The sequence below is a fragment of the Asterias rubens genome, chromosome 19, assembly GCF_902459465.1.
Source record: "Asterias rubens chromosome 19, eAstRub1.3, whole genome shotgun sequence".
NCBI classification, from domain to species: Eukaryota; Metazoa; Echinodermata; class Asteroidea; order Forcipulatida; family Asteriidae; genus Asterias; species Asterias rubens.
Window position 1 is genome coordinate 9,463,317 of NC_047080.1, and position 22,563 is coordinate 9,485,879.

The 22,563-nt window shown below is 39.1% G+C and overlaps 2 protein-coding genes across 3 annotated transcripts; one reads left to right on the forward strand and one right to left on the reverse strand.

The window, feature by feature from the left end:
- Positions 1–1,636: 1,636 nt before the first annotated feature.
- Positions 1,637–9,100, reverse strand: LOC117303274 (syntaxin-6-like). The gene is made up of 7 exons (XM_033787433.1): positions 8,950–9,100; positions 7,679–7,848; positions 6,484–6,641; positions 5,506–5,616; positions 5,235–5,341; positions 3,633–3,727; positions 1,637–1,738 (listed from the first exon to the last, which is right to left on the reverse strand). Exons 1-7 carry the CDS (start codon positions 8,982–8,984, stop codon positions 1,659–1,661), a joined length of 756 nt encoding a protein of 251 aa, XP_033643324.1. The 5' UTR covers positions 8,985–9,100; the 3' UTR covers positions 1,637–1,658.
- Positions 9,101–9,377: 277 nt separating this feature from the next.
- Positions 9,378–20,156, forward strand: LOC117303275 (WD repeat-containing protein 47-like). 2 transcript variants are annotated; one of them, XM_033787434.1, is made up of 10 exons: positions 9,378–9,464; positions 10,113–11,431; positions 12,186–12,422; positions 14,153–14,566; positions 14,977–15,137; positions 15,623–15,789; positions 16,529–16,696; positions 17,323–17,460; positions 17,945–18,163; positions 18,754–20,156. In XM_033787434.1, the coding sequence occupies exons 2-10, from the start codon at positions 10,241–10,243 to the stop codon at positions 18,900–18,902; spliced, it is 2,844 nt and encodes a 947-aa protein (XP_033643325.1). In that variant the 5' UTR covers positions 9,378–9,464; positions 10,113–10,240; the 3' UTR covers positions 18,903–20,156. The 2 variants fall into 2 exon arrangements, with proteins under 2 accessions (XP_033643325.1, XP_033643326.1); XM_033787435.1 differs by lacking the exon at positions 14,153–14,566.
- The last annotated feature ends 2,407 nt before the right edge of the window (positions 20,157–22,563 follow it).

The following is a 22,563-nucleotide window of genomic DNA, read 5'->3' on the forward strand; positions in this document are numbered from 1 at the left end:
AACGCACACAACTTCGTGTGACAAGGGTGTTTTTTCTTTCATTATTATCTCGTAAGTTCGATGACTGATTGAGCACAAATTTTCACAGGTTTGTTATTTTATGCATAAGTTGAGATACACCAACTGTGAAGGCTCATCTTTGACAATTACCAATAGTGTCCACTGCCTTTTCAGAAAGATCACCATACAGGAAGTTAAGATTTCAAATACAGAATCGCCTTTGATTCCCTGGCTGCCACTTCAAAGATTGTATCGTATACTCAGTTGTGATCCCTGGCTACATGGCAGTTAATTAACAGGTATGTGGCTTCTGACTGTCACCCATGAACAAAGATATTGACAAAGCAGGGAGACCGCCAATATAGGGCTAGATAGCTCAGTTGGTAGAGCACATCATCCAGAGGTTGTGGTTTCCAATCCCACTCTGGGATTGCAAGGGTCGTTGGTTCGAATCCCACCCGAGTAACATGTCTGTGATATTTTTTCACAGGACTCGGGAAGTACCGAGTATACAGTGCTAACACACATCGATGTATGGGTAAAAACAATCAATACTCGTTATCCCCGATACAAATTTAACATCTCCTATAATCCCATTCTAGTCAATTTGTCTTTGTTCACCCAACTCGTATATCCAGTCAGTTTCCCTTGTTGTTTATAAATTGATATTAAATAAATCACAACTACAGAAATACATATTTTACCCTGTCAAACTCAAAAGACATCATTCTGCCCCGATGCTTAATTCTTAAATGGTTTGATATTTTGTGCTTTGTCGGCTTTTGAGAGACACGAAGGGCCGGCAGAAGCTGATCAGGGCCCAATTTCTTAGAGCTGCTTCAGCACAAAAAGCAGCTAAGTGCAACAAAATGATAGTGAGAAGGTATTGAATGTTCAGGCTTTGAATTTCGTTTCTGATGGGGCACATCAATTTTCCTCTAGTAAGGGGCACTTCTATGAGGAAAATTTTAACTTGTATTTAAACTTTCCAAAGGGCACCACAGCAAAACACACAGGGCACCACTGCAATTGCTGTGGGTGCCGTGAGTTATTTTGAGGCCTGATAGTACATGATGTTCCACGCTTGATTTAGTTTCACCAATGCCAGAAACCATGTCACGCAATGCCTGTAATGGTGTTTATCAATGAAATTTTCATCAATATTATAATTGGTCAGACTTGAGATATTACCAAACGTGTTCAGAAGAAAACTAAGTGAATACCAAAACAATATGGATGCATTGCTTTGCAAAAATGTAGCTTCAAGTTTGTTTTGGGACATTGTAGAAAAACCTGGTACAAAAACCTATATGCAATAGTATGACAAGGCCAATGATGTTAGATCTCTTCCTATTGGTGAAGCCCAGCTTATGGGAGACTTTTGAGACGCTGGTGGCAGTAGACATAACGATCCTTTTTTGCGGCTCTGAACATGCTGCACATGCTCGGTATTGCGCACATAGATCTGAGCACGCGCATTCCAAAAGTCTCTCATTGGTTAATCCACATTGTTTAAAGGTCAGCCGTGGTGAGTAACAACAAAAGAAGGAGATTGTTTGTGAGTAAAACCTCAGCAGATTGCGTGGTGCGTTGTCATAGTGACTAAGTTAGCGATGACATCATCGCTAGGGAGTTCTTATTGACTATGAGGTTCTGCTTCATATCGGTAGAAAGAACAGGATAAGTACTATGATCATGATGACGATTAAGACCAAGATGGCGATCCATTGTCTTCGATCTATCAAAAAAAAAAAAAAAAAAAAAGTAATCAATCTTGGAAGATGTTTTCTTATTGAAATTTGATGTAAAACTCTACAAAACTGTATGGCTTGTAGCTCAATGTTTACCAGTCTAGAATTTATATCCTGAGACCAGAGTCTAAATGAGAAATAACTTCCTACAAAGCTGACCATATAAACTGTTGTTACTTGAACAAGCACTAGAGAAAGTTTCTTTATACATTTGATACTCAACAGAATTAAAGACAATGGACACTATTGCTAATTGTCAAAGACCAGTATTATCTCAACAGTGTATCTCTTACCAGTGTATCTCAACATATGCATAAAATAACAAGCCTGTGAAAATTTGAGCTCAATTGGTCATCGAAGTTGCGAGATAACAATGAAAGAAAAAACACCCTGGATTAGGGCCACTGATTTTCCGCGATCGCGGAAAACGGACGGAATTCGCGGAATCCGCCCTTTGAAACGGAAAACGGGATTTCAGAAAAAAATTTTTTTTTTTTTTTTCTTGACGCCAAAACTATTGAAATTGCATTTTTTATTAAGATTCTTTTTGTTAAACTAAAAAGGCATCAGAAATCAGACCATTAAAAAGTACGAGATCGTAACCGTGGATCATTCTGTTCTACTTCACACCATCCTCAATGTTTACACACATGATGTACACACGTTGTTAACATGGTTAAGCGAAGGGCATTATTCGCGGCACGTTTTAAACATTTTTTGTTCACCCAAATTGCATTTTCTCCCTCTCTTTTACCAACAATAATACACAAACTAGCTTACCTATGATCTATAAGAACACATACAATGTTTTTTCATCTCGGAAAGGTCTAAAATAAAACCGTAAACTGTCAACATTCTGTCGCCAAAGCGAAAACAAAATGGCTGACATTTTGTTTGTGGATGGAGAATGGTCACGTCCATAGACTTGTTCCCAAGTCTTTGATCATGCTGAAACAGCGCCCTCTTGTGGATACACTCCTGTCATTAGCCTACAATGTGGCTAATGCAGAGAATCAACTGCAGTTTTAGACTTGGAATCAAGTCTATCACATCATGTGCATTGATACTGCAGTCACAGTGCAACCTTTTTAGAACAGCAGTATACAAAATAATCCACAATTATAAAAAAAAGTATTTTTTTGAAATTTGTCAGTTCAAATGAACATTTTACGAAGTCAACAGTGCAACTTATCTCAAATTGATTTTTATAAGTGTGTCCCTGGGTATTAAACAACCTTTTATCTAATTAAAAAAACATGGAACGGAATTTTTTGTGCCTGAAACGGAATTCATGTTTTTGCCAAACGGAATTTGCACTTTTCTGAAACGGAAAATCAGTGGCCCTACTGGATACACGAAGTTGTGTGCTTTCAGATGCTTGATTTCGAGACCTCAAATTCTAAATCTGAGGTCTCGAAATCAAATTCGTGAAAAATTACTTCTTTCTCGAAAACTACGTCGCTTCAGAGGGAGCCATTTTTCACAATGTTTTATACTATCAACCTCTCCCCATTACTCATTACCAAGTAAGGTTTTATGCTAATAACTATTTTGAGTAATTACCAATAGTGTCCACTGCCTTTAAACATTACACTTTGTCTTCTGGGTTTAAACTAAGTTGACAAGAACTTCAAACAGACCAGAATCCAATTTCATGGCTGTGCTTACCGTAAGAAAAGATTCAGCGCCGACAGAATAAGGGAGTTCCACGCTTACGTCAACGTGTTTCTCAGATTAACTAGGCATTCTTCGCTTACAAAGAAATTTGGTGATTGCACAGTTAAGCGGAGAATGGTGATTGTAAGTGATTTCGGCAGTAAGCAGGGCCATGAAAATGGGCCCTGTCGACATGTATTCTAAAAGTAACTAATAGATACTGACCACTGGACATGTGTGTTACTTTGGCCATCTTCTTCATAACTGCGTCTAGTTTGGTTTCTGTATTCTCCATTTCAGTGTGGAAGTCATCTAACATACTGGCAGAAAGAAAACAAACAAATATTTTTCAAATGACAGGTAGTTTCCTTGACAAGTTTAGAAAAAAAGTCAGATTGTTATTTAACATTAATAATAATATTAATACAGCATTTGTAAGGCACATTTTCCTGTAAGCAATTCAAAAGTGCTGGTCTAGTAGAAGTTAGAGGAACCTTATAGAATTGGTTTTGGTAGCAAAACAGTTGCTGGCAGTCTAAGCACTTGATGTAATCCACCATTACATAAACTGACAAACCTGTAGAAATTTGAGATCGATTGGCCATCTGGGTCACGAAAAGTGAAAACGGATTACAAATTTTGCATTGCATCGATACCAAAACAAAAATGAATAAAACCCTCACTGAGCAATAACTTCAAAACAAGAAATTAGATTATTTATTTCTCATCTAATATAAAATTTCAGACAGAATTATTTCAAGGGATGTTTTCTACCATCACCATCATTAGACCCTGTAAGTTTTATGTAAATCTGTGATCTTCACGGTTTTTGTTTCTTACCAATTCTGTAACGTTCCTTTTAAGAGTAAAAGTATTGTCAAATTGTTGGGAAAGCAAGCATGAACAAGTGTGTTTTAAGTTTCTGCTGGAAGAGAGTGATGTTGTGCATTTGTCTGAGGTCTTCGTGAAGTGAATTCCAGAGACTTTGTGCTATGTTGGAAAAGACCCTATCCTCGTCACTGGCCAAGCAAGTTCGAGGAACATGATAGATCTCAGGCCTGGTCTAGATTATTTGATTTATTCCATCTTCTTTAACCATAGTAGCCCCATCAGTTATCAAAGAACTGTTCCCCCTGGAGGCCCAGGGGTGGATATCACAAAGAGTTAAGACTAGTCTTATCTCTAGTTAGCACGAGTTAAGGCTGAGTCACACTGCAGCGATAGGGCCTAACGAAATGGAGAATCAGATTAGAATGCGTTCTTTTTGCGTCGTGATTGTTATCATTTTCGTTGTCGCTGCAGTGTGACTCTGCCTTTACTCCTAACTTAGGTCTTAAGTTTTTTAATAATATCTCTTAGGACTAGTCCTAAGTTAGGTCTAGCCCTAACTCTTTGTGAAATTGGCCCCTGGGGTCACATTGAAAAAGTACACAATTACTAAGCCTGCAGCTGGTTTCACGAAACGCTAGGATTAATCCTAACTCGAGTTAGGACGAGTAAACGGTCCTAACTTAAGATGGGTTCAATGCGTCCTACGTATTTGGATACGGAACTGAACCCGCCCTAAGTCCTAAGATTAATCCTAAGTTAGGAAGAGTTTGGTGAAATCGACGGCTGGGCGACTAGTGGAGATTAATACTCGGTTAGCTGCGCCCCAATTGTTCACGACTTGACATACATGTAGCAATCAATAGTCGCGACTTTGACACTAGTCACCCATGCTTAAGCAATAGTACAATAGGTCTAAAATTAAAATAAAAAGCACCGAGCTCAAAAAGGACACAAAATCTTTACAAAAAATTAAATTCAAAATAAATATTTACTTACACTGCTTGTTCATCCAGTTCGTTTCCTATTGTCTGTCCCATGTGTTTTAACACACCAACGCTATCGGCTACTCTAACGATATTATCATCCTGGGCTTCAATTAACATCTGCATGAGAAACAACCAACCAGTCAAAGATATTTAATGAATGTTAGTTTTGCATCAGGGATAAAGAATGTAACAGGGTGTTTTAAAATGTTGTCAAAACTCTTAATCATTTTTTGAACTTAGATAAAAAATTATAAAAAATTAAATGAAAAACCATTGTTTACCTGTTGCTGTTGCCGTGATTCGTCAATATAATTCTGATTATTCTCTTCTATTTCATTGTCGAGTTTGCTGTACTTTCCTTGCGATTTACTTGGGCCATTATTCATCAATGCCTTTTGAGAAAAAAAAAATACACATAGAAAATGTTATACGCAAAACCTTGCTGAAAACATGCTAAAAACTTGATATCGCAAATACAAAGAATGAATGGGAAATTCTTAACAGGGCCAAATTCATGGCTCTGCTTACGCTCAGGTTGGCAGGGAATATTTGTTGTGTGCGTGCATAGTCCACAATACTAGGTATTCTTCGCTTGATACACAGCTAGCACAGAAATTCGGCACTTGTCATGTAAGCAGAGTATGGTGATCAGAAGCGCAGCACTCGGCGGTAAGCAGAGCCATGAAATTGGAAAGTTAGGACTATCACAGTGGGTTCTTATGATACCAAGTCGAGAAAAAAAAAAGCTGCCCTCGATTGTGATGAAGCGCTAAATATATACCTCAATCTTTCGGCCTATAAGCCGCGCTGTGTATAAGACACAGAAGACTTTCTGGGTGGCAAAATTAAGGTATAAGACGTGGTTTATACACAAAAGATTACGGCATAAAAACGGGTTACTATTTTATAATTTATTATCAATATAAACCACAAGGGTAACTGACTGGGTAAATTATGATTTTTGGGGGTTGAACAAAGAATTGACAAGAGTGGGATTCGAACCAACGACTCCCTGATTAACGTGCTGGCGCTCTATTAACTGAGCTATCTACCCCTTAATTGGCAGTGTCCCTATTTTGTCAATATCTTTGTTCGGGGGTGCCAGTCAGAAGCCATACAAACGTTAACTGCTGTGTAGCCGGGGATCACACCCAAATTACAATACAACCTGGGAAGCGGCAGCCAGGGGATCACCTTAAGGGGATGCAACTTTTTGTTACAGATATCAATATAAACCACATAATTTATTTTAACGTTACCTGCCGACTCCTCTTCTCTTCTCTTGTTCTGGTACTTGGACTGGCCATGTGGTCTTTCATTTCTTGCATTTTCCTTTTGGTGTCAGTGACGAACTGTCGTCTTATCTCTAACTCACTTCCTTCTAGCTTAAACTTCCTTGGATTTGCTTCAACAATACGTAAAGGGTTGATAGTTAAGGAATAAGTAATTCTGTAACTTACTTACTGACATAAAAGGAAGATTTGATATAACTTTACCCGGTTTGTCAAGTTAGCTCAGTTTTAAGAAAAGTTGGGGTTCGAATCTGGTCATGACACTTGCGCCCTTGAAAAGGGCACTTTACCATAATTGCTTCATAAAAAATTGGGAAGATATAACATAAGTTTACCAGGTTTCAGAGTAGCTCAGTTTTAAGAAAAATATGAAATATAGTGGCGTGCCTAGTTCACCGAACCCAAGCTCTGGTTTTGTCAGCAGTAGAGTGTGGGTTCGGTACCTGGTCATGACACTTGTGCCCCTTAAGCAAGGCATTAACCATATAATTGCTTCGTAAAAAGTTGGAAAGGTAGTGCATTCTTCTATCAGCCAGGCTCCTAGTGGATGATACCCATGCCTACATCCTTACGGACTGTGAAGGGGGTTTCAGCCCCAAGAGTAGGTGGCAACGTGCCCCTGGTGACAGTTGATTTGGGTTGATAACCACAATCGGTTAAAAATGATAATAATAATATTGAAGTCTTATAGCGCACGTAGTCCAGCCCTCACCTTGCAGTGGCCATCCGGACTAGTGATTGGCAGTCTCTCATAAATACAAAAAGAAAGGAATTGAACTGCCTCTAGTCACCCTGCTAGCTCGGTGGTCCAGTGATAAGATATCTGCTTTAGCAAAGCAAAGGCCATGGGTATAAATCCCATCCTAGTGATTTGCCTGTGAGTTTTTTGCAGCACTTGGGAAAGTACGCCTACTGAGTATACAGTGCTTCATACACATCTGTGTAACTGTAAAGGCCGGTTTGTAGTCGGTCGCACGATCATAACAACACACAGTTTATAGGCCTCAGCAATGACTATCAAATGATTTTTTTTAGGATTGCGCATCAGGGTTTCCATTGTGCGACCTTAGCGCAACTGACTATAAACCGGCCTTAAGGGTAATTTTTAAATTTTTTTATTTATGGAAATAATTTATCTTGATTAGTTGTCTTGTAAGGATATCAATGGTCTCTTCCAAGTCTTCAAGATCCCACTCGATACTCCTGAGGCTATTACGGAGTTCATTTGTCGTCCAGTCATACTCTTCTTTGCCGACTGAGTTGGAGTCGTCTAGAAGTTCACACCATCGTTGGTAAAGACCTTCTGATGTGTTCACAGCCTTCTCTACCTCTCTGTATTAAAAAAAAATAATAATCACTATCATTTTTTGTAATGGCTGAGAAACTTTGAAAGTGAAACTGACCCAAAAATAGCCGCCTAGTACCCTTTCAATAAGAAACCTAAGCCTTAACACCTTTACAGCAACAACTTGCTTGTTTGTTTATTTTAGAGTTTTTGATTGTGGTCCAGTTGGCGTAGTAGTATCTTTCCACGCCTACCACCTCTAGGACCATGGTTTGAGGGTTGCCTGGGGCACTGTGAGGATTGGGTTTTCAGTCCCTACCTGACTGTGTGGGGTTTCTAATATTTTCTAAAATGTAACAAACATTTCTAAGAACAAATTCTGTATCCAACCGCCACTTTTCTAAATATTAATAACTGAGAAACGTTGTCAGTGACACTGACAAGACAATAGCGGCCTACTTCAATTCATGGAATGATTTGTGGGATTGTGAATGATAAATTATTCCCTTTGCTTTACAAAATGTCCTTGTCAGACGGACCTCTCGCGCAGTCCTGCCCAAAAAAAGGAACTAAACATGAGTGCAGCGAGCAGCGTTGTAATTGTTAAGCATGACAAGAAATAAGAGATCAGCAGCGAACAGGGTCCGAGCGAGGAGAGTAGGGTTAACTTTCCGTATGGCGCCACCACCTTTCTTCACTAATTTTACAAAAAGGTAAATTAGATACTATATTATTTCATATCGAATGATAAAGTGGTGGCACCATACGGAAACTTTTCCGAGAGTAGACCCAAATAAACAATAAAAAGAAAATGGCTTATTTTTCATGATTTCTTATTGACTTTGCAGAAATCCAACTTTGCCTCTTGATTGAGTCTTTTTCTTTATTTGTCAAAATGTAAATTTCTGTCAACCCAGGTAAAGATTTAATTTGAACAAAATTAAGGGTGGTTTAGAGGCGACCAAGTATGGAATTAACCGCAGTTTGTTTTGTTATGAAAAATGAACACGTCAATCAAGCCGCAATCAAGACCTTTAACAAAATACCGCAACTGGCTGGTCAATACACAATTTACGCGTCTTGCCAATATCAAGAATATGGGTCACAAAACGGCAACAAAAAACTGCTAAAATATCCTTCATACTTACTCCTTCACCACGAAGAAAGGATCTTCTAAAGACATTGTGACAATCTGGATGCGGTCATGTGTTTATCTATAAATTATACTGATTAAAATACTACTTTTGTAACCAAAATTGTTTTCGTTTAAGGAGGGCCATCGTCCGTAAATCTGCCCAAGTCCTTTGCCTATTCTAATCGGAAACAATGACGTCATCGTTCTAGTTCAGAGAATTCTGACAGAAAAATCCTTAAAATGAATCATTTTTAACTTATAATTTTTCTTTCCCTGCACGTTACCATCAATAAACATTAGATAATGTCTTTATTTACGATAAAACAACTCATAATAGGTCATATTTGACAGAAAATGTCAAAAAGCAGTTTCTTATTTGACCCTTGACCCAGAAATTACCGAAGCATACATTTTTGTCAAACACATTTGCATGACGGGAAGTGAATGATGGCGGCGCCCTAACTGAATAATTTGTCATCGGCAAAGAATCATTGAAATTCGATCAAATTGAGGAGTGTTTTTAAAGAAGTAAGTATTACATTGAACATAAAACTGTTATATTACCATAACCTTTTAAAATCTACAACGCATTTTATCTTATTTGATTTTTAATTTTTTTTAAAAGCATTTCACATGTTTTGTTGATTGAATGATTCATTTTCAATTTCATGTTGTCATTTGACATTTTCATTTTGTCAGTTTGTTGTTATTTATTGACGCCTTATTGAAACTTTTCCAAAATTTATAAAGAAATGGAATGCTTTCAGATACATTTTGAAATAAAATAGCAGTTCTATGTTATTAGTTAATCAATTGTGCATCATGATGTGTGACGATGAGCAAAAGAAAAGCTGGAAATTGAAAAACAAATCTCGTTTTGTAAATGTTATTGTAAATGATTGCTTTTATAAATATTATTTTTTTATTATTTCTTATTTTCTTTTTAACTGATTGAATGAATACATAATAATAATGGTTTGTTCATGTTCACACATTTGAATGTTGTTGTTGTTTGCAGTAGTTCAACTACAACTAATGTAGCTGTCAGGTGATGATCATCAGTTATCGGCTTTTAGTTAGTGGACCGATGTTTTTAAAATTTACTATTGTTGATTATTGAGTTATATTATTATACTAAACAAAATAATAATCACCTTTTCTCTTCTTTTTTTTCAGATTATGTTTTCTATATACAAATGAAGTTATCCGGAACAACATACGAGGCTGCTTTCAATTGAAAAAAAACAAAAAAAAACATTGTATTTTCTAAAGTTAAACTTGTCTGCGACAGACTCATTGCAATCATGCCACCATCAGTGAAAGTCATTGTGAAAGAGCCAGACGTTTTGAAGCTGGTGTTGGATTTCTTAAGCTCCAGGGAACTTTACATGTCCATGAGATCTCTGGAAAGAGAAAGTGGCGTCGTTAACGGGCTGTACTCCGACGATGCCCTCTTCCTGAGAAATCTTATTCTGGATGGACAATGGGACGACGTCTTGGAGTTTATCCAGCCTCTGGAGAGCATTGAGACGTTTGACTGTAAAAGTTTCCGATTCCAGATCTTGAAACATAAGTTCCTTGAGATGCTCTGTATGAAAGATGATCTGCAGCATCTTCAGATGGAGATTTCCAGCGATGAAGTCGTGGCGTGTTTGAATGAATTAGAGCCTCACTGCCCGACGAAAGAAGACTACAGTAACTTATGTTTGCTCCTTACTCTACCGAGATTGACAGATCATGCCGCTTATAAGAACTGGAATCCGAGCACGGCTCGAGTGCAGTGTTTCCAAGATGCTTATCAATTGGTGGCTAGATTCCTACCAGCTGATAAGAACTTGGAGTTGAGCGACCACACAGCGAGTAAAGACCGCCTCGTTCAGCTTCTTATCAAAGGTCTCGTCTTTGAATCCTGTGTGGATTTCTGCCAACAGAGGGCCACAGCCAAGGATGTCCAGGATGCAACTCTACGAGGGATGCTGACTGGCACCGACGCCGACGACGCAGATTTGAGTTTGTTGTCATGGTTACAGAGCATTCCACCCGCAACGTTCAGTTGTCCGTTCGAGCAGAAGTCTTTAGAAGTGGCGGTGGAGAGAATAACGAAACCAAGCGCGTCGTGGTCGGAGCAAATCATGACCCCTATGACCCCTACGCCAAGCAGCAAGCAGCGCGGCTACCCATCCCCGTCCCCGTCGACGCCCATCTTGTACCGTAACCGTCCGTGGTCGGCGGGTTCCTCCCGTGGCTTATCGCAGTCTTTGACACCTACCCTGGAAGCAGTTATCTCCAACCAAGCCAAGAGAAGAGATGAAAGCCCTAATCAAGAGTTGAACAATATGTCCAGGTCGATGGGGAATGTCCATTTATCGGGAGGGGTGTCTGGTGGACCAATGAATACCTTGGCTACTGTTACTGAAGATGTAGAGAGGATGCCAGGTCAAGGGTCACTGAGAGCTAAAAGTCCACAGAAGACTGGAAGCCCGAGGTTTGTTCAGGTAAATCCCGATGCTGGTAAAACTTAAAGGGAAGGTATACGTTTGGTAATCACTCTTAAAATTAATGGCAATAAAAACTCTTGGTAAGAAGCCTACAGCAGCGTTTAATGGTATTAGCCTATATAAAGCATTTTGAGAAACATTTAATTTTGAAGTTGTGTGGTTCTATAAAAAAAAAACAGCTTCCATGTATCCCCAACAATTTTATTCTGAGAATCCTTAAGGCGAGTCACACTGCAGCAATAACGAGAACGATAACGATCACGACGCAAAGAGAACGCATTGTATTGGTTGATTTGCTCCACGTAGAATACGCACACGCTCATTCAACCAATAGAATGCGTTCTCTTTGCGTCGTTATCGTTATCGTTCTCGTTATCGCTGCAGTGGGACCGGGCCTTTACCCTGTATTGCTTCTCAGATTGTGTATTCTTATCCTTCATTTTTCTTTCTGCGTGGAGATATTCGCTCCAGATTTTCTGCGATATCTCAAAAACGTGACCACCTTTTGAATCAAAACTTTCAGATGTTACTCGTTAGATTTATTGTGTACATCTACATTTTTATAAGATAAAAAAAACATTCAAAAGATATGTCAGTTGGTAGAGGGCCGGCCTGTTAATTCGGAGTTCGAGGGGTGTTGCTCAAATCCCGCTCTAGTCAATTTTTCTTTGTTCAAAGCCAAATGATTTCGGAACATGTAAGAATTAAAATAAAGTAAAAACACTATTTGTTTTTATAATCACCTTTACAGCAAGAGGCGCCAACAAACTCCAGTAACGATGTATACGCTGAATTTGTCGCATCCAAAGCGCAATTCCAGCAGGATCTCGACAGACAGGAGAAACATCGTCAACAACTTCAGCAGCTGTTGTCGAGTAACCATGGAAACAGCGCGGCGGGAGATGCTGCTCATCTACACGGATCGAGGGAGAGTTTAGGATCACTATCCAAAATGTCGCCAGAGTTTACGAAAACAGAGCCAACTCAGGTATTTCCATGTTTTGATGTGATTATTTTCAACTCGTTATCCTGTTTTGATTGGTAGTAACATAGTGTTTTTATCAGTTTAGTGTGCAGTGCAGTGCTTAAAGGTAGGGTTGTACTTTTGGTGTGACCATACAAAGTCACTTGGTAAAGAGCACTGGGGAGGGAGCTGTTGATATCGTACAACATTGTTAGAAATGACCCTCTTTGAAGTTAGTGTAGCTTTGAGAAAGAGATAATTTTTCATCCACAAATTTGAATCTGTGAAAGGCTTCAGTATTGAAAGCCTTTCTCATGCACCTGAAAGTGAAAGCACACAACTCTATGCAACAAGAGTGCAAGAGTTTTCTTGCTAAGTTCACTGACCAATTGAACCCAAATTTTCACAGTTTTTCTATGTTGTGCATATATTGGGATAAACCAAGTGAGAATACTGGTCTAGGACACTTTTCATGGTTCCAAAAGTATACCCTGCCTTTAAACTTTAGTTTGTTTGTTTGTTTGAAGAGGATTAACTGTTTTGCATTGAGTTCTTATAGATTTAATCATGCTATTATACCATGGAGGGAGAAATACCCTTGAAAAGTCTCTTTTCACTCATACTTGTCCGGTCATGAGTTAACTTGCCCGAAGCTAAAATCACTGGCCTGCTGTCCAGTTTCTTATCTTTGAGCCCTGGTATTTACATGTCCAAGGGTCACATCCCTTAGGGATGTGTCTGTCGTAAGCTTGGGCGATATCACGATATTATCGAATATCGCGATATTAATTTGGACACGATTTCGATATCGGATGGATTTGGTTTTTATTGGAAATATCGATATATCGCGATAATCGCGATGTATCGATATATCGATTAAATATCGCGATGTATTTGCTAGCTGAGACATCTTGCACCCTATAGGTTTGGAGTAAAACCAGAAGAATAGGTCATTAGAACACCTCTCTTACGCTAGGACTGTCTCTTCTACAACTTTCACTTGGAGTTTTAAGACTGATGATGTCAAATTTCATTAATCGCGATTATATCGAGTATCGCGATATATTGTCGGCGATATATCGTGAATAAAATAAAATCGATATCGCCCAAGCTTAGTCTGTCGTAAAAATGTTAAGTTCCATTTCTGGGGTAGTATAGATGTAGTGGTGGTACGTTCACAAGGGCCTTGAAGGCAGAGGACACTATTGGTAATTACTCAAAATACCTAGCATAAAACCTTACTTGGTAACAAGTAATGGGGAGAGGTTGATAGTATAAAACATTGTGAGAAATGGCACCCTCTAAAGTGACGTAGTTTTTAAGAAAGAAGTGATTTTCCACAAATTTGATTTCGAGACCTCAGAATTAGATTTTTAGGTCTCGAAATCAAGCATCTGAAAGCACACAACTTCGTGTGACAAGGGTGTTTTTCTTTCATTATTATCTCGCAACTCCGACAAGCAATTTAGTTCAAATTTTCACAGGTTTGTTATTTTATGCATACACATGTATGTTGAGATGCACCAAGTGAGAAGACTGGTCTTTGACAATTACCAATTGTGTCCTGTGTCTTTAACATAGCCTTTATTAGTACAGTTATTTGATTAGTTTCATGAATGAAGATGGTTGTGACTATAGTTTTAAACTGCATGAGTTCTCTAACTAGTTTTGATTTCTGTTGTGATTGCATGTTCTGTTAACCCTTTTCCATTTTCTTTCCGTCCCTGGTGATTTGGTGAACTCTGACCTTCCAGACAACTCCTTTGTACCCAACCAGTAACATGAAACGCCTCCACCACCCAGTGGGCGTCTTTTCAAGCACTCCCAAGACCAATCGCTTCGACCCCACGGCGACGCCGGAGCCCGAAGCCTCCCCCGTTCTTTCTAAAAACTCTTACCCACACTCCTCTTACACTAACCCGTGTGAATCAATGGAGAATATTGACCCCGTCCGACGCCTCGATACCTCGCTGGGTGAAGTCTTGGCTCCGGGTGGGAACCTTATGAACGTAACTTATCTTAGTCCGAGTCTTACTTCTACTACTCATCAAAAAGAAAACAGTTCTGTTGGTCATAATGTAGAACTGCATAACAGACAGCCGGTTGCTGAAAATCTTAGAAAGTTAGCGGGTGAGAATTTGACTGGCAGCCCAGGCTGGATGAACAGGGTTTGTTGGAAGTTCCTAAATTATTATTTTTACAATCATTTTTATTTTTTAATAATTTGTTGAGTGAGAACATCACAGTACATGCTTCATGCTATTTGTAACTTTACTATGTACCTTCTTAACTCTAACTCTGAGTTTGGCAACTGAAATAGGTGTTTGCTATTGCTTTTTGTTCAATGTACTTGATGTGATTTGTTTGTTTGCTTGCTGTTCACCCAACACCCAACACCCTTTTGAAATTAATTTCGGCTGTTAGTTTCATTAGTATATAACATTGTTTCTGATATTTTGTGTGTATGAAAAGTTGACCTCAAAACATTTTTTCCAACCCTTCAACTTACAATGTGCATTTTGCCAAATTTTGAAAAAGTTCACATTTAACAAATTATTTATGAATAATTATTATACAGGACCAAGACAAGAAAAGTCCCAGCTATGTCGCCGTCACTACTCTAGAGGATGTTCAAGCCATACGGGCTGTGACCTTTGACCCGACAGGGTCGTTGTATGCAGTCGGGGCCAACTCTAAGACTCTTCGGGTTTGCTCATATCCTGATGTATCACGAGTAAGGTTAGTTCATGTCACTGAGGATGCTTTTGTGATCTCAGATTCATTCTAATTATTTAATGATTAAGATATAGATCAAATGTTTAAAGGGATTGTGCACATTTGGTAATTGGAAGCCACTGTTTGTTTCAATCAAAGTTGTCAATATATGTGGAAATTTCACTTCAAAAGGTGGTAGCGTTTTTGAGATATTGCCGGGAAAAAAACTGGAGCAGTTTATCTCCAGGCAGGAAAAATAATCTGTGATTGGAATACACAATCTGACAAATATTTCATGCAGAAATGTTTCTCAGATTGAATTTTTTTTAAATCCCTATAAAACCACATTCCTTTGAAGGGAATTGTTTTCTCAGGATGTTATACATGATCAACAGCTGCAGTGCTTCTTACCAAACAAGATTCTATGTTCATTAATTTTTGGAGTAATTATGAAAGGTATACCCTCCCTATGCTTTTTTGACTGTTGCTTCTTGCTGTTCCCTTTCCAGAGAGGGAGAACCGAAGCAGCCCACTGTGCTGTTCAAACGAACCAGGCACCACAAGGGATCTATTTACTGTGTTGGTTGGAGCCCCTCTGGGAATCTAATAGCCACTGGATCTAATGATAAACTCATCAAGCTTGTCAGGTTTGATGCACACACGTGTAATGCGGATGGTGAGTAAAGATACCTTTATAATGTCATCTGGAATGGGTGGGGTTGAGGATGGAGTAAGGCTGGGTTGAGGATGGGGTTGAGGATGGGGTAAGGCTGGGTTGAGGATGGGGTTGAGGATGGGGTTGAGGATGGGGTAAGGCTGAGTTGAGGATGGGTTAAGGCTGGGTTGAGGATGGGGTAAGGCTGGGGTAAAGATGAGGTAAGGCTTGGTTGAGGCTGGGTGGAGGCTTGGATAAGGATGGGTTGACGATGGGTGAGGATGGGGTAAGGCTGCTGTCTAGGTTGGGGAAAGGCTGGGGTTGAGGATAGGGTGAGGCTGTGGTGAGGATGGGGTAAGGCTTGGTTGAGGCTGGGGTGAGAAGGATGGGTTAAGACTTGGAGGCTTGGATAAGGCTGGGTTGACGATGGGTTGAGGATGGGGTGAGGCTGAGTTGAGGATGCAGTAAGGCTGCTGTCGAGGTTGGGTGCAAGGCTGGGGTTGAGGATAGGGTAAGGCTTAGTTGAGGCTGGGGTTGAGGATAGGTTAAAGCTGGGTGGAGGCTTGGATAAGGCTGGGTTGACGATGGGTTGAGGATGCTGTAAGGCTGGGTTGAGGATGGGGTAAGGCTGGGTTGAGGATGGGGTAAGGATAGGTTGAGAATGGGTTAGGGATAGGGTTAGGCTGGGTTTTTTGCCTTCCGTTCTCTGTGAGACGTTCTTTTAATGATTTTTGATATTGTCTTTTTATTTTTATTTTAGGACCAGACATTGATTTAACAATGCACGATGGTACAGTACGTGATTTAGTATTCCAACCAGAGAGTTCCCATGGGACTGTATTAATAAGCGGTGGTGCTGGTGACTGTAATATCTACGTCACTGATTGCAACCAGGGGCAGATGGTCCACGCTATGGCCGGACATTCCGGTAAGAATTTAACATTCATTTCAATGCTGCCATAAATCAAAGAATAATACAATATGTCATAAAATCAAATTGACAGAACATGGATTTTTTTTTTAAAGTTTGTATCAAAGTTACTTCAAACAAATGTAACATCTACATAGGTCAGGGGTGAAGCAACAGCTTTTGTTCACCAGCCTATGGACGGACATACAAATAAAAACAGCACATAAACGGTTGTACGGCAGTAATCAAGGCTGTTAGTGTTATTATCCCTATTACATTCCCTATTACATACAAAATTACACACAGGGTCTTGTCATTGAATGTTGCTCCAGTTTGAGTTTTTCCATTACATCATCAAGATCAAGATCAAGATGGAATTAAAAAATGAGTTTTAACAAAAATAGAAAAGAGGCCCAGTATTTACAATAGCCAGTTTCATAAATAACTCGCACTTTTCGTCTGGCAACTCACACCTGTTATCTCCATGTTATTCCTTTCCTGTAATGTCGTTTTGATCATCTTATAGTCTTTTAGTTTCTCGAATCAAATCTTTTGTTTTGAACCATTTTCCACATAACCTTCTAAATTTCCAAAATGTTTTTTTTTATTGAATGATAACTTCTCAACACGTTCTTCGTCTCCAGGTCATGTGCTGTCGCTGTATGCTTGGGGCGCGCATATGGTGGTATCCGGCTCGCAAGATAACACAATACGTTTGTGGGATTTGCGTACGCCGCGCTGCGTTCAGGTCATCGGAACACCAGGATCTGATGCAGGAAAAGGTCAGAAATGTTTTCCTTTTTTCAAAATATTAAAAAAAATTATTTTGTATACATATTTCAATTTTAAAGGTGAGTCGTGGCCGAGCAGTCTAGTTCACTGGACCCAAGCTCTGGTGTTGTCAGCAGCAGAGCTTGGGTTCGAATCCCGGTCATGACACCTGCGCCCTTGAGAAAGGCACCTTACCATAGTTGCCTTGTATAAACTTGGGAAAGTAGTGCATTCTGCTCTACCAGCCTAGAGCTGCATTAAGCACAACACAATTACGAGAATAAGGTTATAAGCCATCCAGTGAAGGAGTAAACCCTGTTTCAGCCCCAGGAGTGGGTGGCAACGCGCCCCTCACCTTGAAGTGTTGCCCTCACCTTGATGTGTCTTTGTGAGTTGGGTGGTATCTCATAAAAAGAATTTAAAAAATAGTGGGGAAAAAAAGTATAAAAAAAACCAAAAAAAAACAATCCTGAATGTTAATTGATTGGTTTATAGGCACAGCTTCAGCCACTGTCTGTGTTGATCCATCGGGCCGTCTGCTAGCCTCCGGTCACGAAGACAATTCCTGTATGTTATACGACATCCACGGAGGACGCATCGTACAGACGTATCTCAAACACAAAGGGGAAGTGCGCTCTGCGAGGTTCTCACCCAAAGCTCTGTATCTTCTCTCTGGATCATATGACGGTACTGTGCTCACCAGCGACTTACAAGGTAGGTCAAAGGTCAACAAAGGGAGGTCAAAGTTGAAGGCATTGAACTACATATAGCAAGCAATGTTGCCATTAGTGTGCAAGTTACTTGCACTCTTTGACTTCGTAGAATATAGGAACAATTGAAAGCAAACTGCGTGAACAATATGTCGTGATAATTTGATTTTAAATTGCAATTCAAGAAGAACATACATTATTTTTTACCCCTGCAACGTCTATCAAGCACTGTATACTCGAGTTCTGTGAAAACAATCTACAGGAAAACTTCTTGGGTGGTATTTGTACTCATGACTTTTGCATAGCTAGAGTGGTGTCTTAACACTAGACCACCCACCGAGCTAGCCAGGTGGCTAGAAGAAGTTCAAATCTTATGTGTTATAGCAGTGGGTACCGCAACACTTTAAAAGATGTTAGTTTTGCAATCTGCATCCAAGGTACAGTTACCAATAATTTGTAAAATGAATATACTCCTCATGTCATTCATAATAGTGTAATATTTTTTCCTTTGAAAACTCCACTTCAGGGGACCCCTAGATAAACTGATGTTGATATATATAATTTGATTAATTTTAAATTTTGATATTTTTTCAGGAGATCTAACTCGGCCCTTACCAACGGCAGTCGCAGCTGAGCATAACGATAAGGTCATTCAATGTCGATGGCATCCTACGGACTTAACGTTCCTTAGCTCCAGTGCTGATCGTACGGTTACGCTCTGGGCACCGATCAACCAAGGTTAGGTTAGCTGCTTACCACTGGTGCCCAACACTAGTGCTGATCATGGGCACCGGTCTAAGGTTGGGTCACTGGTGTCCATCACTAGTGCTGTATCATACGGTTATGCTATGGGTACCGCTGTAAGGTTGGGTTAGTTGATTACCACTGGTATTCATCACTAGTAATGCTGACCCGAGGGCCCAATTTCCCAGGCTCTGCTTACCGCGAAATACTGGGCTTTCAAACACCATTCTCCGCTTACTGTGCAAGCACTGAATTTCTGCGCTTGCTGCGTTAGCGAAAAAAATAACTAAAGTAACTAAGCACAAATTCCGTGCTAACCATTGAAATATGCTTGACATAAGCGCAGAATTCTCTGCTTCCGTTAGCACCGATTGTTTGCTAGCAGTAGCCTTGAAAATGGGCTCAGATGGTTACACTTTGGGCACTGCTCTAACTCAGGTTGGGTTAGTCGGTTACCAATGGCTTTGTTCTCAGTATACGTAGTCTTGTAGTGAATTTGTACAGTAGTGTGTATAATTTATTAGCTTTGATGTACAGATGGACATGGACTACTGCCTGCTGTAGACTGGGGGTATTCAATGCATGTGCAATATTTGCAAGAGACAAAGAGAAGTGTCATTAATGGTAGAGTAGAGTTCACTCCTTTTTAGCCCTGCCCCCTTCTAAACAATAAGGTTTATCGCGATTCAGAACCGCAATGCTTTGTGGGAAGGCATAGGGGGCAGTTTGCTATGCAGTGTATGTTTTCATGCACGACTCACGCACGCATCGCCTATATCTTTGTGTGTGTTCAACAGCGTCCTCTCTTGATATTTTTCTATTCGCGATAAACCTTATGGTGGGAGGTTTTTTGGCACTGAGTGTTTGTACACTATGTCTGCATACGGTGATTACTTTGCCAAACAAATATTGAAGTTTTACTTTTAATAAATAATGGAAGATAATACTTTGGTAGTTAATCTCTTAAGCCTCATTTGGGTAAAGTGAATTTGGTAAAGCACTTTTGGTTAAGCGCTTTGTTTAAGACAAACATGGCTGAAGAAAGTTGAAGGAATGTTGGCACCTTTTAAGGCCTCCAAACTAGTTAAACTCTCCCAAGATTGCTTTAAATTTAGTGTCTAGTATAGTGGACATAATGATTAAACCTTGGGTATACATTAAGCAATGTGAGTTTAATGTGTTAGTGTTATTATTATTTATTATTATTATTATTATTTATTTGACCTCAACAAATACAAGTACATCAAAAAGTACAGCAATAGTTAAACGAAAAGCAACGAACCAATCAAAATAATAACAAATACAATAAATAAACCAGCAAAAAGCACACAATAAATATAAAAACAAAAACTAAAAATAAAAACCCAGAACAGAACATGACAGGAGGGCAACTAGATGAGCAAAAAAAAAAAGGAACGAATTTAAGAGGAGCATGCAGGCATGGGGAGTAAATCAACTGAGGGAAACAACTGGACAGACCAACAAAGAACAACTTATGTTAGTTATAACTCTGGGCCAAATTTCATAGAGCTGCTTTGTGTTCATACTGTACGATTTCCATTTCATAGCGCTGCTAACCGTGAGCACACCAAAAGGCATGCTAAACTTCCGGTGCTTTTACCGTATGAAAATTGTCCTGTTAACCTGTGAAATACGAAACTTTACGCACTAGTGAGCACCCTATGATTTCATACTATATTATTATCATCTACCTCTCTTCATGTATTTGTGTGTGCATCCCGATCAAAGATTTCATTTTTGTAGTTATCTTCTAAGATGCATGTTTGATGTAGCTATGTGATGACAGTACACTCTGTAGGTTATTATGACAGATTAACTTGACTTATAGGCACCGAATGGTAATTACTAAATATAATTAATAATATAATATAATGACTTGGTAACAAGTAATGGAGAGCTGTTGATAATATCAAACATAGTGAGAAACGGCTCCCTCTGAAGTTAGATAGTTTTTGAGAAAGAGGTAACTTCTCATTCAAATACAGCCTGCTCAAATACTAATACTTCAGGCCTGAAGCCTTTATTAGGCATCTGAACGCACACAAAGTTTTGCAACAAGATTTTTATGCAAGTCGCCTGAAGGCCACTTGAAGGTGTGGGCTACAATTATTTTTTTCCAGAGGCCATTGCCACCTACTCCTAGGGCTGAAACAGGGTTACCCCTTTTACAGTGCATACCGATGTAGGTTTGGGTATCATCAATACAAAGCCTGGCAGGTAGAGCAGAAAGCACTACCTCCCCAATTTTACGTAGCAAGTGTCACGACCGGGATCCAAAGCCACACCCTGCTGATCAAACATCAGAGCTTGAATCCGGTGCTCTTAACCGCTCGGCCATGACACTGCAACTTCAAATGACCAATTGAGCCCAAATTTTCAGCCCAAAATTTATGCATATGTTGGGATACACCAAGTGAGAGTACTGGTCTTTGCAATTATCAGATGTGTCCTCTGTCCAGTGCTATTAAGGGTTTATTTATTTATTTTATAGTTTTGTGTCTAGACTACAGTATGCCGCATGCAGAATAGGAAGTTCCTTTGTGTGTGAAAATACTTGATCTATTATTTCTTATGATTTGGACATTAAGACTGGCATTATTTTCTCGAATTTGAAATATTTATTTTTTCCCTTTAAACCTTACCTTACATTTGAAATATGTATGGAAATTTAATTTAAATCTTTTTGCTAGCTTTGTTTTAAAGTTATAAATTTTGTTTCTTTTATCATATTTGTACATAACTTAAAAGCTTACTTTTGCTTTGACTAAACTATTAAGGTCTTGAACAATTGATATTTGATATACTTAACACTTTAAGCACCGAGTATACAGCACTTACATTGGTGTATGGTTTAAATGAAACAATACAATATACTTAAATAATTGTTGTTGATTATTTTCTGCTGACCTTACTACTACTAACAAAAAACACCGGAGTCCAGCTATCTGTGCCCAATTTCATAAAGCCTATAAACACAAAAACTGCTTAGCATAGAATAGTATTGCTTAGCAGAAACAAGTTTACCAGCCCAAATTACATTAAGTTTGTATAGTTGTACCCGACTCAATTTAGCGAAATTGTCAAGCAGTATTTTCTGCTTAAAGCCAGTGGACACTATTGGTAATTGTCAAAGACCAGTCTTCCCACTTGGTGTATCTCAACATATACATAAAATAACAAACCTGTGAAAATTTGAGCTTTATTTGTCGTCGGAGTTGCGAGATAACTATGAAAGAAAAAAACACCCTTGTCACAAAGTTGTGTGCTTTCAGATGCTTGATTTCGAGACCTCAAATTCTAAACTTGAGGTCTCGAAATCAAATTGGTGGAAAATTACTTCTTTCTCGAAAACTACGTCACTTCAGAGGGAGCCGTTTCTCACAATGTTTTATACCATCAACCTCTACCCATTACTCGTTACCAAGTAAGGTTTTATGCTGTTAATTATTTTGAGTAATTACCAATAGTGTCCACTGCCTTTAACAGCTTTATGAAATTGTGCCCAGGTTGCTTGATACAGAAGACCTCTATATGCAGATTCTAACTAGAACAAAACATAATAATAATAAACTTAATGTTATAGTGGCTTTTTATACAACGCTCAAATCTGTTGCTCATGGCGCTCCAGTATTTTTTCTG

Coding starts and splice junctions, on each gene's coding strand:
- LOC117303275 (XM_033787434.1), top strand. CDS start 10,241: ATGCCACCATCAGTGAAAGTCATTGTGAAAGAGCCAGACGTTTTGAAG. Junction 15,138..15,622: donor CCTGATGTATCACGAGTAAG/GTTAGTTCATGT, acceptor TTCCCTTTCCAG/AGAGGGAGAACCGAAGCAGC. Junction 18,164..18,753: donor GCTCACCAGCGACTTACAAG/GTAGGTCAAAGG, acceptor ATATTTTTTCAG/GAGATCTAACTCGGCCCTTA.
- LOC117303274 (XM_033787433.1), bottom strand. CDS start 8,984: ATGTCTTTAGAAGATCCTTTCTTCGTGGTGAAGGA. Junction 6,642..7,678: donor AGACTTGGAAGAGACCATTG/ATATCCTTACAA, acceptor TCAACCCTTTAC/GTATTGTTGAAGCAAATCCA. Junction 1,739..3,632: donor AGTAACACACATGTCCAGTG/GTCAGTATCTAT, acceptor TTTTTTTGATAG/ATCGAAGACAATGGATCGCC.